The 14,849-nt window shown below is 46.8% G+C and overlaps 1 protein-coding gene across 1 annotated transcript in view; it reads right to left on the bottom strand.

Annotated features, from left to right (window-relative positions):
- Positions 1 to 14,849, bottom strand: part of Sorl1 (sortilin related receptor 1) — a 163,796-nt gene that overhangs the window by 66,258 nt on the left and 82,689 nt on the right. Inside the window, exons 17-21 of the mRNA XM_087905541.1 lie at positions 10,544 to 10,716; positions 8,934 to 9,065; positions 6,724 to 6,815; positions 4,843 to 5,089; positions 4,073 to 4,211 (exon numbers count right to left, since the gene is read on the bottom strand). Coding sequence (XP_087761667.1) covers positions 4,073 to 4,211; positions 4,843 to 5,089; positions 6,724 to 6,815; positions 8,934 to 9,065; positions 10,544 to 10,716 — 783 coding nt within the window. The remainder of the gene's footprint in view (positions 1 to 4,072; positions 4,212 to 4,842; positions 5,090 to 6,723; positions 6,816 to 8,933; positions 9,066 to 10,543; positions 10,717 to 14,849) is intronic.

Consider the following 14,849-nt stretch of genomic DNA (forward strand, 5'->3'; position numbering starts at 1 on the left):
ACCAGATCAGAATCCCTAGACACTTTCTTTCTCTGACATCCGTGGGAATCCAGGATTCCTTCGCCTCAAATACCCACAGCCCTCACTATAGGAGTTGACACAGAGCCACTCCTAATGACAAACAACTCAAAGGAAGTATGATGAGATGGGTTGCTTATGTCCCAAGCAAAGGCGGGCTGACAGAATAAGCCCCTTAAACATGCTCAGTTATAGGACGACATCTGCACATGAACTGCACCCATAAAATAACATAACAGGCATGTTCACATGTAGAATGAATAACTGTCCATGCCAAAGAAGCCAAAGTGTGGGTCCTACTTAAAGATGCTGATCCAGGGCCAGGCGGTGGTGGCACACGCCTTTAATCCCAGCACTTGGGAGGCAGAGGCAGGTGGATCTCTGTGAGTTGGAGGCCAGCCTGGTCTACAAGAGCTAGTTCCAGGACAGGCTCCAAAGCTATGGAGAAACCCTGTCTCAAAAAATTAAAAAAAAAATGCTGATCCAGGCAAAGACGGATGGCACTGCAATATGAGAGGTCACACATATGAGGGCTAGACCGAGCAAGCTGCCAGGTCTGAGGACAGGAATTGGGCAGGGCAGTGCATCCCAGCTGGCACCAAGCTATAGAACAGAGGATGGGAGTGCTACATGCGAGAGTCCCAATGGAGATGGAGGGAGAACCCATCACAGACTTGTCACACAGGATGCCAGCAATGTGAAGTACAATGACCATCAGGGCAGGGAAAGAAGAGACAAATGTCCCTTAGCAGACCTGGCCAGGGATGTCTTCACAAGGCGTACTCAGGACATTTTCAGATTCTCTCTTTGGAAATTTTCTCTAAAATCAATGTAGGAGCCAAAAACTGACAGTATCTCACTTAAGTATCTAAATATTTGGGAATTACCAAATTCATGTCGCCTCAAGAAACAGATACCCACTCCGACTGCAGATGCTTGGAAGCTGTATTTACAGTAGGCTCTGAAGAGGAATTGAAAGAACTCTGAAATGCAGACTTCTCATGGCAGCATCAACCGAAGAGGCCCATAATCTTGCAAAATGACCCCTTTAAAGGATGAGAAAGAAACTTCCTACAAGGAGAACCAGCAGTAGCTCTCCCTAAAAACCAGCTAGATAAGTCCAAGGCCCTCCCTGCTCCATCCAGGCCTAAGGAGGTGTGTATTCAAATAGACTAGGGTCTCAAAAAACCAGTACATGCAGTAGAAACAAGTCCCAGGGCCTTTATCAATGGCTTCTCAGCAAGCCCCCATTGTTAGCCCACCAAGTATCTCAAGCCCACGCAAACCCAACTTTGATAGCAGGTCGGCAGCCACCAAAGTGCAGATTTCTAAACGAAAAGTCACATTCCCAGGGCTCTGCCACTCCAGGCACAGCTGGCAAAGGGTGCAAAGCTTGATGGCTTCACTGACGCTGCCATTTCAGACTTGGCTGAAGCTCTCACCAGACAGGTTACAGAACCCGGCTTTCACACAGGTCACAAAGACAATGGGAATATGCGAAGATGTGTGGATCTGGGAATGGTCAATGATGATTACTCAAACCTGTGAAGCACCTTAGTACTGTGCAAGGGACAGAGCTGTTCCCTAAAAAATGCACCTACCATATCTTATGCTTGAGAATAGAAAACCCTACCCATGTTAGTAAAGAATAACAAAAATACTGAAGGCGGATAGCCGGGCACTGCATCCTGCATTGGGATACCCTCTCAGCGAAGTAGGGAGGTTAAAGTGAACAAGCTTAGGGCCGAGGGACCTGCACAGTACCAGTAGCCAGAGTCAGCACTAAAGCATTAACTCAAACTGTCCGGGAGGCTGGGAGCTTGCTGGAAAATTCCTGCTCAGTATAAAGGAAGGATAGGAGAAAACCCCAAATGGGAAGCAAAGAGACACATTAAGCGTCCCCAGGCCAAAGTGACAGTCACCCCTGATCTTGCATCCTTGTCTGTGTCCTTCCCACCAGCACCTCTCTCTCTCAAACCACACCTTCCTCAGGTCTAGACACCTCTCCCAACCCCTGAATGATTCTTTTCCAGCTAGTTTAAGTGACAGTCACTCAGTTACTCTTTAGGACATGAAAAGGAAATGACAACTATGCTGAGACCCTGTGCAGCACACAGACTACAGGGGTTTGGACTCTTACTGCGGCTGCTCCCCAGCTGTGTGTCGGCTGGGTGTGACTGCCTCTCAGCTGAGGCCTTGTCCAGCACACAGACTACAGGGGTTCAGACCGACAGCTCCCCAGCTGTGTGTCGGCTGGGTGTGACTGCCTCTCAGCTGTGCTTGGGTTGCTGGGCTAAGAAGCAGCCAAGAAGGGATGTGGAGAGCCCAAGACAATCAAATCCACTGAAATAGTCTATAGAAACTGCTGGGAACACACCCAGCAGGCCAGAAGCATTAATAAAAACGGGTTCATGTTGGACTAGGTGTCTTTTTTGAGAACAACCTGTGGCTTACAAAGTGGAGAGGAGGGCGTGGTGTCCTCCATCACAGGCCTAGAGAGACAGGTCTAGAGAGAATGTCACTGAGGTGATAAGCAGGGCCCCATCATTTCATGTGACTGCATAGATTGGGTGTCTCTCAAGGTTAGCTGGAGTGGTATAATCCTGTTCAAAAAACCAAAAATCTAAAACCACACAAAACCATAAAAAAAGAAAAAGGTGGCTTCTCCATTAAGTGGCAGCCTCTAACACTGGTGAGAACTTTGAAAAGACTAATTAATATCTATGATTTCTTTCTTGGATCTACAAATTGTGGATCATAATACCACCCCCTACACACACCCGTCGTGAAGCCACACACACTATTGATTTATATTTGGAGAGCTTTCTCATGCAATCTTCTTTAGTTCCCGAGGGATAACAGTGGTTATCTATAACTGTATTATTTTCCCTGTCAATTTTCTCTTCATGTGGTGAGCCAATAAGCAAAAAAGAGTATCTATCAACCATATAGTTCAAGACAGGGAACCCAGTAGTATGTCAACAGAGGCAAGTCAGCAGACCCAGGAAGCTACTTAATCCTGTGGCGATAAGGAAGGCTTGCTTAAAGGGACTATTTTTCCTGGCAAAGCCTCAACTTTCTCCTGGAGAATCAGGAGTCTCCTTCAAGATAAGCGAGGAGGCTTCCAAGGAAGAAAGAAAGCTTCCACAGTCCCAATCAAGGACCAGCAGGGCAAAGCTTGATGGGAGGTTCTGGAAACCTGAGCCAACAGTTCTAAAAAAAGAAGCACAGCCAGGAGTGTGTGGTACACACCTGTAAACCCAGTGCTCAGTGAGCTGAGGCAGGAGGATTGAGAGTTCCAGGAAAACCTAGGCAATATAACTCTGTCTCAAAAAGAAAACAGATAGAATGTAATTCCAGCACTTGGGAGGCTGAGGCAGAGGGATGGCTAGCCTGGGTTCCACAGTGAGTTTCGGGCTAGCCTGGGCTGCCATGTGAGAATTTGCCTCTTTATAGACAAAAATAAGTAAAATGAAAATGGAAGTTTTTCCACTCTCTGGTCACCCCTTCTTTCAACAAATAAGAAGTGAGCACCTACTAATCGCTATGCATTGGTGAAGCATTAAGAAGAGAAGGTAGGACTTCGTTTTCTGTGGTTTAGACATTCAAGGTGGGATTGTGAATGAAAACAGCACAGCCGCACAAAGTGCGGCCACAGGGGTAAGTATGCTCAATGGGCAGCCAAGCATCTGAGCCCCCAGCATGCACCCCTCCTTGTGAATGTGCTAAACAGGGATTAAGCGCATGCTGGGCCTCTCACAGGGACCACCAGAAGCCCATACCCAACCCATCCACGAGGAGCCAAGGGCAGGAAAAGGGTGTAATCACCCACCAAGGCCCAGCACTTGAGGCAGGCAGAACATGCTGTCTTCCAGCTGTTTGTGTATCATTAGAAAAGAAATTAAGATGTCATTAGGAAGAAATTAAGTAATGTGCATGTCGTCGTGACAACAGAGAGGCAAACTGCCAGATCTCGCACAGAGCCGAGATGGCCCCCATGCAGCCCCTTTCTGGAGACCAAGTCTGGGGAGACAGAAGAGGGAGGCTGTCTCACCAGCGTTCTTTCCTTTGTAGAAAATCTTCATGTCCATCAGGCCTGTGAGCTGGTTTGCTAGAATCTCCATCCGGGCTCCACTCTGTTTCGAAGCTCTGAAGATGCTCAGCTGTGACCAGTCATCCCAGTAGATTTCGTTCTAAAGAGAAAACCTTTGCCTGTTAGTCTCGTTCGGTGGCCCCTCTTTCAGGACACTTCACGAGGACAAGGGTCACTCCACGCCCCACTATGCGGGCACAACAGATAATGACTGAATAACCGGCCTGATCAAACTTTCACTTAAGTTCAACTACCAGTGCCTTTACTGAAACCTCACCAACTACCCACCGGGAGGAAAAAAGGTCTAGAAAAGACTATCTAGTGCACATTTAGTCGGACGCCAGTGAGGTGCCTCAATCTTATACGTTTTCCCATGCTGGGCAGAAGCATGCGCTCACTAGGGTGAAGGCAACTGGAAGGTATTCAGTCAGCTGGGAGCAAAGCAAGAGAGGACGGGCATGAAACTGAGCCAGGGCCACTGGGTGGAAGAAAGCAAGGACGCTCATAGGAAGGAGCCCCAGCTTTCAGTGTGTTGAAACATGAGCAGTGGTAGAAGCCTAGCACTCATCCACGAAGGCCAGAGATGAACAAGTGCCAATTTGGAAGAGTCAGTTTCCAAGACATTGGACAAACTCTTTGCCAAGGCCCAACAGGCCCCAGATCTGCACCTCACCAGTTCTTCCCCTGCTCTGGTAGACGGCACGTGGGCACAGGGCAGAAGAAGGACTCACCTTAAAGACAGCAATGGCATAAGGGTGTGGGAGATTGTCCAGGATGACCGAACGCTGCTGGCCACTGAAAGTGATGCGCTCGATGCAGTCCAGATATGCATCTGTCCAGTAGATCCACTGGCTGTCCACAGCGATGCCGTTGGGCCACTTCACATCCTCCGACACAAGACGATAGGCAGCAGAGCCGTCCATGTTGCTCCGGTAAATCCCAGGCTTCAGGTCTCCCCAGTCAGTCCAGAACATCACCCTGGTCAACAGAGGGAGCACACAGTTTCATCAGAAGGAGGCAGGAGAGCCTTGATTCTATTTCTGAGAGGTAGTGGAATAATCATTAGAACAACCAGTCTCGGAACAATCAGTATTACTATTACCTGTCATTACAATATTTGAGATTCATTCAGAAATTTAAAATAGTTGAACTTGACCGAAAAATTCACCTACTGGAGTCCACCTATAATTACATTATCTCAACACTATTCAAAGAAATGTAAATATATGTATATTAATCTGAATGCTAATTGGTAGAGGAAGTGTTATGAAATATTATACGACAAACTATACCTATTGCAATGCCCCCCAAATGCTGTATACAAAGTACTTTGAAGCCTACATATTTGTAATTTGTACATGCTACTTAGTTTTTGTCGACACAAACTAAGACACAAACAGAAGAAGCAACCTCAGTTGAGGAACTGCCTCCATCAGACTGGCCTGGGGGTGTGTCTGTGAGGATTGTCTTGATAGATGGCCAATCTAGACCACTGTGGGCAGTGCCAGCCCTGGGCAGGTGGTCCTAGATTATGTAAGAAAGCAGACAGAGAAAGCCACAGAGGGCAAACCAGAAAGTGTGGTTTCTGTTTCAGTTCCTGCTTCGATTTCCATCAGTGATGGACTATAACCTATAAGTAAAATAAACTCTTCCTCCCACTAATTTAGTTTTGATCCATGTTTTTAATCCCAGCAACAGAAAGTAAGCTAAAATACTACCCGTGTTCTGATAAACTGCAGCCATTCCGTCCACAATTCCTTTGGCAGGCAGGAAATCACAAACACCTATGATTCTATCTGATGTCATGTGTCATGTGTGTCACTAAGGGGCGCTAGCTATATTCAAAGATGGTGACTGAACACCAGCAAAAACTACTCTGAAAAATACAATCAAAAAATTAACAGCGGCTGTTATGTATGACTAATGGTGACTATTATGCAACAGTGATGTGATTACTTCCCTAGGATGTAGGAGGATGAAGGTTGAAGAACGAGAGCGGAGCAAACACAAGTTTTCTCTGAAGGTCTTCTGCTCTCTCTTAATATCTTTAACCAAGCCCATGGATTTCTTTTCGATTTTTCTTTTAAAAATAGTGCAAATTCTCCATCCTAAGTACACCGGGAGAAGAAAGTTAACCCAGCATCTCCTTCTTAGCTATGTTTCATATGACTACAAAGTTAATAAAAGGCAGCCATGCATACCCCAAGCGCATATTAATTTTAAATAAGAAAACACACACATTCCAGGAGTTGGGTGTGTGAGAAAGACTGACTGAATTAAAGGTTTGTGAGATGCATGAAACTCAAAATAAAAAAAAGAAATCCTTGCAATGTATCAGTGGCCTGCCTGGTTTACAAGGACTCTCTTCAATGTTACCTTGCCACACAGATGCGAGACATCCAGAGACCTTAGGAGAGCAGGATGCTTGTTGATCAAATGCACATGGAGTTCCCGGACCACAACTACCAAGCTATTGCTTCAAAAGCCTCAGTCAACCGGTCACTACCACTATGATCATGAGAGGCAGAAACTCTGCCACACGTTTGCACTCTCATGAGCATCTGTTGCAGCAGTGAGCACAACGCCGACTTCCCATGGAGGGACAAACTTACCCCTCTTGGGGTACAAGGACTAGAGCCCTGGGCCGGTCAAGCACAGAAGAATTGATGATCGTCAGTCGGAAGTCACCATCTGGATTAGCTACCTGATGAAACAAAGATGGGATTGGGGGGAGACGAAGAGGGATCTGAGCCCCTCGCAAAACCCACCTTGAGAAAGAACTCCACTGGGCTCTGCCTATAGTCACACCCTGCACACCCCCTCTGTACCCTGTGTATAGGCACACCATGTACACCCCCTCTGTGCCCTGCCTATGGGGACACCATGTATACCCCTTCTTTACCCTGCCGACAGATATAACCTGCACACACCTCTGTGTCCTGCATATAGGCACACCATGTACAACCCCTCTGTGCCCTGCCTGTGGGCACACCCTGCACACACCTTCTGTACCCTACCTACAGATATACTCTGCACACCCCCTCTGTGCCCTGCCTATAGGCACACCCTGCACACCCCTCTGTGCCCCGCCTACAAGCACACCCTAAATAACCACTCTGTGCCATGACTTACAGGCACACCCTGCAAAACCCCTCTGTGCCCTGCCTACAGGCACACCCTCCACACTCCCTCTGTGTCTGAGTACTATTCTAGAACCACTGGGAAGCCTGCCTTGACTCCCAGTCAGAGGGCACAGATCATCTCCCTGGCTGAGAAAATTTTACCATGGGCTTAAGAGGAAGAAGCTAGAAATGTGTGTTTCCTGACCCCAGCCCAGGACTTGATAACTTGCCAAAGGAAAATGATGTGGTCCCTTCAGGTTCATGAAGCCCCATACATACCATTCTTCCGTGCTTGCACACAACCCACACACATCTTCCTGCAGACTTGAAACCACCCCTAGACCACTTACAATTCCTACAACAGTGTTGGCACTAAGTAAATGGGTGTTGCTGAGTTGTTCGGGAATGGATGACAATATTTTCAATTCATGGATGGGAAACTACAGATCTGAAGTGCTGGCTGTATCCAACCACCATCACTACCCTATAGTAATTCTTCTACCAGTGTCCAGAGGAGACTCCCCTCCAGCATCGGGTTCAGCTCAGAGGGTGGAAGCTTCCTCATTCACTTCACCTCTCTCTACCCCCTCTGCTCCCCAGTCACACAATCACATGCCTTGCTTCATGCTCTGAGCAGAACCCATCTTCCTCAGGACAGGCTCCTTTACCTCCTTGTCACTTTGCTTCTTCCACTGAGCTAGTTTGTGTAGTTGTCAGTGGTTTCCATTTGTTTTAAGACAAGAGCTCTGTGTATCTCAGGCTGGACATTTAACTTACTATGTAGCCCAGACTGGATCAAAATCTTGATCCTCCTACCCCTAACCAGATGCTGGAATTCCAGGTATACAACATCGTACCAGTGCCATTAAACTTAAATTCAGAGAGAGAGAATGTGTGTGCCCTTCCCACACCTTGCTCACTGCATCACCAGACTTAAGAGCAGGCCTGGCACATCACCAAGGAGCACTCATTCAACAGCTAAGTAAATGAATCTTGCTCTCAACAGTAAGAAAAAGAAGTTTCAGGAAGCCCCTTGCTGCATGTCCCAGAGCTGGCAGGATGATGTGTGAATCCAAGGCAACCTCTCAAGGCTGTGTCTCCTTCTCACTATGTCACTTAGCTCTCTGCATCTCTCTACTTTGTTTTTTCCCATTAACCTGCATGTCACAGCTCCATACCATGTCAAAACAAAGAGCTGCTGGGCCAGGATTCCTGTCAGACAGGGTGCCCAGATGACTCTTCAACACAATACTCTGGACAGTTTACAGGCCCTTCATCACCCACATGTAACTGTGGCTCTATGAGGTGGAACAGGTTTCTGGGCAGCTAAGTAATAGATAGGCATCAATAACGATAATGACAGAGTCATTTCTGCTTAGATAATAATGGACTGTTATTGTTACTATGATTACAACTTTATGAAATCGTCATCATTATTGTTATTCTATGATCCTTCTGCTAGCTGAAATACAAACTCTTCTGTATCTTAAATGGCACCTCGAACTTTACATCCTCACATGGGTCCCTCTGAGATGACCCCCTCTCATCTCTTCAGAGGTTCAGCAAGCTGGGGCCCTGGAAATCCTGGGATATTTCCAGGGTTACATGATACACTGCTTTCTGTCTTAGTGTCAAATCTGGCTCAAAGCCCAGCTGCTCCCCCCCTTTGCTTAACGAAGAACACAGGAATATACTCATACCTCGATCTTTTTAAAGCCAGCATCCACCCAGTACAGTAACTGGCTGAGGGGTTCGAAGGCCAAAGCCTCCACAGTCTCCAGGCCGGAACTGATGATCACCTCTTGCCCAGTGCTCCCATTCAAACAGAGACGCTGGGGAGAGAAAGCAGCAGTCAACACTGTGAACTGTGCAGTGGACTCAGGCCAGTCAGCCTGCCCCACAGACAGGAACCCTGCCTTCGACTAGCTGGTTTGCCAAGGGCGTGAGATTTTATAGGAGGGAATGTGTAGGTACAGAAGCTGGGTTAGATAGGAGAATCTTTCAGACCCTGCTTTAAACATAGTGACAGGCAGAATTTAATTGTTTCTCTTACTGAAAGCTTGTATTATAAACACAGATTACTAAACTATGAACTGTCTTGGAGTAATGACCTTTCTACAGAGACATAGAAATTTGCTGTTTTGAAAACAAATGAAAACCAGACTGCCACTACTTTATAATTCTCCTGTCTCCTTTCAGTCTTTTCTCCCTTGCAAGGTCCTTAGACATCAGGTGTTATTGTTGAGACAATTATACTCAGTGGTCTTCCCTAACCCCACCCCTCATAAAAACTCTACATTAGGCCAGGACTTTGGAACCAGGTAGACAATGAGTCAATAGGATACAGTTCTCTTTTTCCTTTTTCTGAACCTATGGCCTGCTTGCTGGATAAGTGATCTACCATTGAGTTACATTCCCAGGTTCGTTTGGGGACGGAGAAATGGCACAGCAGTTTAAAGTGTTTCCTGCTCTTGCAGAAAGAAGCTCAGTTCTCAGCACCCACATGGCCACTAGACAAGAGTCTTTAACCACAGTTCCAGAGGAGACTTCTCCTGCCCTCCCCTGGCACCAGGCATGCAGTGGTGCACAGACTTACGTGCAGACAAAACACCCATACACATAAAGTAAAATTTAAAAAAAAAGAATCTTTAAAATGCATATATTTGAGTATATTCTTCAGGGTGTATGTGGGGTGTGTGTGTGTGTGTGTGTGTGTGTGTGTGTGTGTTTCTGTATCTGTGTGTGTGTGGTGGTAGTGTAGTTGTTTTATTTTGTGGTTCTGAAAATTGAACCTGGAGCCTTGTGTATACTAGGCAAACACTGATCTACTCGACTGTATCTCTCTGAGTATCTGGGCTGAAGCCATCTCCCCCTCTCCCCACCTTGCCTTACTGCATGCCCAAGTGCTTCCTGGTTCTTCTGCGTTCAGGAGACCTGGAGAGGGTAGTAATGTGAACTAAGGAGAACTGGAGTGTCACTACACTTTGACTTGGAGGGGAAGATACTAAAGAGGAAGGTGGCAACTGACAATCACACATCGCTGGCCCTAGAACCTGCTCAGCAGGAAATCTGAGACCTCGAATGCAATCGGGGATGCCGATTGGGGGCATCCTTCATCTTTCTTATGGGACATAGCCAGGCAGAGGAAGAAAATTACAACAGAAAACTACCATTTCCATAGCAGGCCAGAAATGGGTTATTATGTGCAAACCTCTTGCAGCTCACCTACTTTAGCCTCGCTTGAAGCCTCTAAGGACTGGGCAGTCAGAAGCCACAGTGTTAAGACCTAACCAAGGGCTGACAGACTCACCTGGATGGTGTCCAGCGCGAGGTCCGACCAATACAGGCAGTTGTGTTCATAGTCAAAGTCCAAGGCCACAGCCGCCCGCAGCCCTGAGAGAGGGAGCTGCTCCGTGACTCCCGAGGCCAGGTCATAGCGGTAGATGGACTTCCGCACGGCATATAGGATGAACTCATTCTCTTCTGCAGACACAAAGCAACCATGATAGCCAGGGATGCTGAAGACTGCCTGGCAGGCCTGACCAACCTCCTTCTCACATACAAATCCCAACCTCACAGGAGGAGATCAAGTGCAAGAGCTTAGGAATCTAGACTCAGGACACAGAATAACATCACATTTCTAACCCAGTAAGTGCATTTCTTTAGCTCTGGTTTGTTACACAGCGAAGACAAAATTCTATTTCAACACCCATATTTCCGAGTTCTGCCTAACAGTCTTTGGTCACACTCATCAATGTAAGTGACAGGCTATTCCATACCATATCGTCTGACAGCCCCACAGCACCATTATCTTGGTGGCAACTTGGTAATGTCTGAAGCCTTCTAACCAAGTGTCCCGCCCAACTTGTTCAGTCATACATACTATTCACAATGGCCCGTTGTGCTTTAGGCCGACCCGTTCCATTTCCAAAGCAATAATGCATTTGTTCTGGAATGATTACAAAATGTTCCACAGAGTAATTACAGAAGTTCTGCGTCTGCTCAGCAAATGTTTACACGATGGACTTACTATGGACCAGGCATTGTTGAATCCTCAAAACCCCCGTGAGATTGAAGAATGAGTATGAATTCACTCAAGGACACACAGCTAGGAAACAAGCTGTCTGGATGCAGCGTCTATGTTTCTGCCTTTACACCATGCTGCTTTTAATGGTGTAGACCCTCCTGACGATATTTTCTTAAGGCTAACAGAGGCTCAATGTGCTTCAGAGTGTTACCAAATGTCACACAACTGTAACTTAAGGCCTAATATTCTCTTTCTACTTAGAAGATAGCCCAGAAGGCCCAGGACCCTTCCCCGAAAGTGCAGAGCAATGGACATCTCTGTCTATAGCACACACAGAATCCTGGGATAGCTGAACACGGAGAGGTGTCTGAGGTTGGAAAGACTAGGAAGGATGTGGAAGCTCAGTGCCTGCCAGCCATTCTTCACCCTCCCTCCGCATCTCTCACACAGTTCTATCATCTGGCTGTTCACCTGTATCCTTTACAGGACCTTGTGTAGCAATTAGATTTTAAAGGAACCTGGTCCAGAGACACTGGGAAAAAATAAAACACAGGGGCAAACCCCAGAGGAACTAGAAGATGCCACTCAGAAGAAGGGATGAGAAGCCTGTCCCATGTGGGTTCTCAGCAAAACTAAAGACGGTGCTCAGACGCCGTTTGAGTCTGTGCCTGTGCAAATATTTGCTGTTTGTGTCATCTCTTCAAATAGAATAACAATAAAAATATCTCTAAAAACATTTAAAGCATCCACTGATGCCATGCTGCGAGTGGGACATGTGGGACCAAGATGCGGACATGAATCCTTGGCTACATGCTTGAATCGGCACTCTCCCCTGGCCCGCCCACCCTGCTTTCTGTCTCTCATCCTATCAATTCAATGAACTCACATACCCATATAACCACCTGCTTTAGAAAAGCCTCAATACTGGGCTGGCAAGGTGGCTCTGCAGGCAAAGGTACTTGCTGCCGAGCCTAATGACCCATGTTCAATCCTCAGAAACTCACATAGTAGAAGAGCAGAATCAACTCCTAGGAGGTGGCTTCTGACCTCTACATAAATACATAACCCTCCTTCCCACCACACATACACACAAATAAATGATTTTTAAAATAAGTGATTTTTTAAAAAATCTGCAATATTGGTAACACATTTAAAATGTAAATCCACTAAGTAAGAGTGGGCAGAGCACTTGTTTAATATGTGGAGAGTCCTGGGCTAATCCCCATCATTGCCCCCCAAAGTTTTAAATAATGGGCTAGTCTATCTAAATCTTGAATAAGGTAAGTCTGCCTCTTTTTCCGTGTTCTCACTTTGTTTCAAAAATACCCGAAGTACCACCACATGGTAGCTAATGTCTCCGTTTGGTTGACATCCATTCCAAGGCTGGGGGGGAGGGCAGGAGAACATAGGTCACAAGATGAAAGTCACATGGCCAGCAGTGACTTTTCTGCCCCACACCTCTCCTCAGCACCCAGCACCCAGCGCCCTCACTGCTCCTTTGTTTCTTCTAAGAACCCAGTGCCCTTCCAGCACGGTTGAAGACCAGAAGGGCTTGCTTAGGAGGCAGGCACGGAACAGCACGTGATGCTTTCACAGGTGAGTCCTAACCTAGAAATGGAGCAGAGGCTTTGGCTGGCGCAGTCATGCATAAGCCCAGCCTAGGAAGATCCATTGTTACGGTAATCATAAAGAAGAAAAATTGCTGCATCTTAAAAATCCTACCAGATGCCCACATTACCTCATCTTTGTAGACGTTATGGTTCCCATTAGGCCTACAAAATATCTTTTTTTCCTCTGAGAACTTCCTTGCTTGCATTTCAGGGATGACCCATCCTAAAATGAGACTTTTCCATTTCATCCCCTGCTCCCTCCTCTTCTATTGGAAGAGAAAATAGCTTTCCTGCCAGTTCTGATGGCTTTAAACAAACAATTATGCCCCTTGCTGAATTATCCCTGGAAGTATTTATGACAAAAGGGCGCACTGCAGGCCCTTAAGAGCGATCACTCAAACCCTCCTCACCCAAGCCCTCATCACAGCGGCTCCTCGAAGGGAACGCTCGAATATTATCTGTTCATTTGCAGGAATTCTGCTGAATTAGTGGTTCTTTTTATGTCTCCACAGTGAGGTATGTTAATTACTCGGGTAACGATAGAAGATTAAATTAAGGGCCTAATGAGCTTAGCGTGAAAACACCGGGGCAGGCCGAAGAGCAGTAAGCTGGCAGCAGGCTGCCCTGTGTGCCTGCCTGTGGAAGATGGAAGACGGTGTGTCTATGTCATGACTCTCTCGGTGCTCGTGGCACGTCCATCACAGCAGCGCCGCTGATGGAAGCCAGGGCCACTCACCTGCCCTCACTGACAAGCAAGAGCGTGAAGTCTCTGAGGAAGGAAGGAAGCCCTGATTGAATAAGACCTAGAAATAGTGAAGGAAGAAAAGAGGCCAAGCAATCCTTTTTTATTTCTTGTGGTGTGTGTGTATGTCTGTCTGTGTGTGTGTGTGTGTGTGTCTGTGTGTCTGTGTGTCTGTCTCTCGCACTTTCTCTCTGTGTCTGTCTGTCTGTCTCTCTCTGTGTGTCTGTGTCTGTGTGCTTGTGTGTGTGTCTCTCTCCTCTCTTTGTGTGTGTGTCTGTGTGTTTGTGTGTGTGTGTGTGTCTGTCTGTCTGTCTGTCTCTCGCTCTGTGTCTGTGTCTGTGTGCTTGTGTGTGTGTCTGTGTGTGTGTGTGTGTCTGTGTGTCTCTCGCTCTCTCTCTCTCTCTCTGTGTCTGTGTGCTTGTGTGTGTGTCTGTGTGTGTGTGTCTGTGTGTCTCTCGCTCTCTCTCTCTCTCTCTGTGTCTGTGTCTGTGTGCTTGTGTGTGTGTCTGTGTCTCTCTCCCCTCTCTTTGTGTGTGTGTCTGTGTGTGTGTGTGTGTGTGTGTGGTGTGCATGCACATGTGTATGTGTGCCCAGCTGAAGATCACATGCCCCACTCCATGGCTCTCAGTCTTCCTCCCTAAAGACAGACTCCCTCACTCAGGCTGGAGCCCAGCTGGTCTCCAGCAAGCCCAGCAAGCCTCCTGTTTCCACCTGTGCACAACACTGAGCTTACAGGCATGCACACAGTCGTGTCTGGCTTTTATTTCAGGAACTTGAACTCAGGTCCTCATGCCTACGTAGCAAGTGCTCTTGTCCACTAAGCCATGTGCCCAATCCAATCACCTTTTTAAGGAATCGAATTTTGCGCCTATATTACAAATAACCCATGTGGCATCACCACTAAACAGCTTCAAATGTGTTTGAAAGACACTCATATCTTCATAACCTGTCCAAAGAGGGTCTTTTCCATTAGTAGGCGCAGTAACCATGGGAAATAGGACTAACACTCAAAGGCCATTTGAATCCTGGACCTTCAGGTCTGAATTTTACCACAGTCAATTATTGGATATATGGCCTTAGAAGCATCTTTCCCTCTGAACCTGCTTGCTTCCTCAGATAGACACACATACAATAGTTCTTGGAGCCAAGGATCTCTGCATCACTGGGCTGTAGAGACAGTTCAACTGCCAACACATGGACAAGTGAATTGAAATTCTAACAAAACTAAGATTTAGTA

Source organism: Myodes glareolus, chromosome 4, assembly GCF_982192425.1.
Source record: "Myodes glareolus chromosome 4, mMyoGla1.1, whole genome shotgun sequence".
NCBI lineage: Eukaryota > Metazoa > Chordata > Mammalia > Rodentia > Cricetidae > Myodes > Myodes glareolus.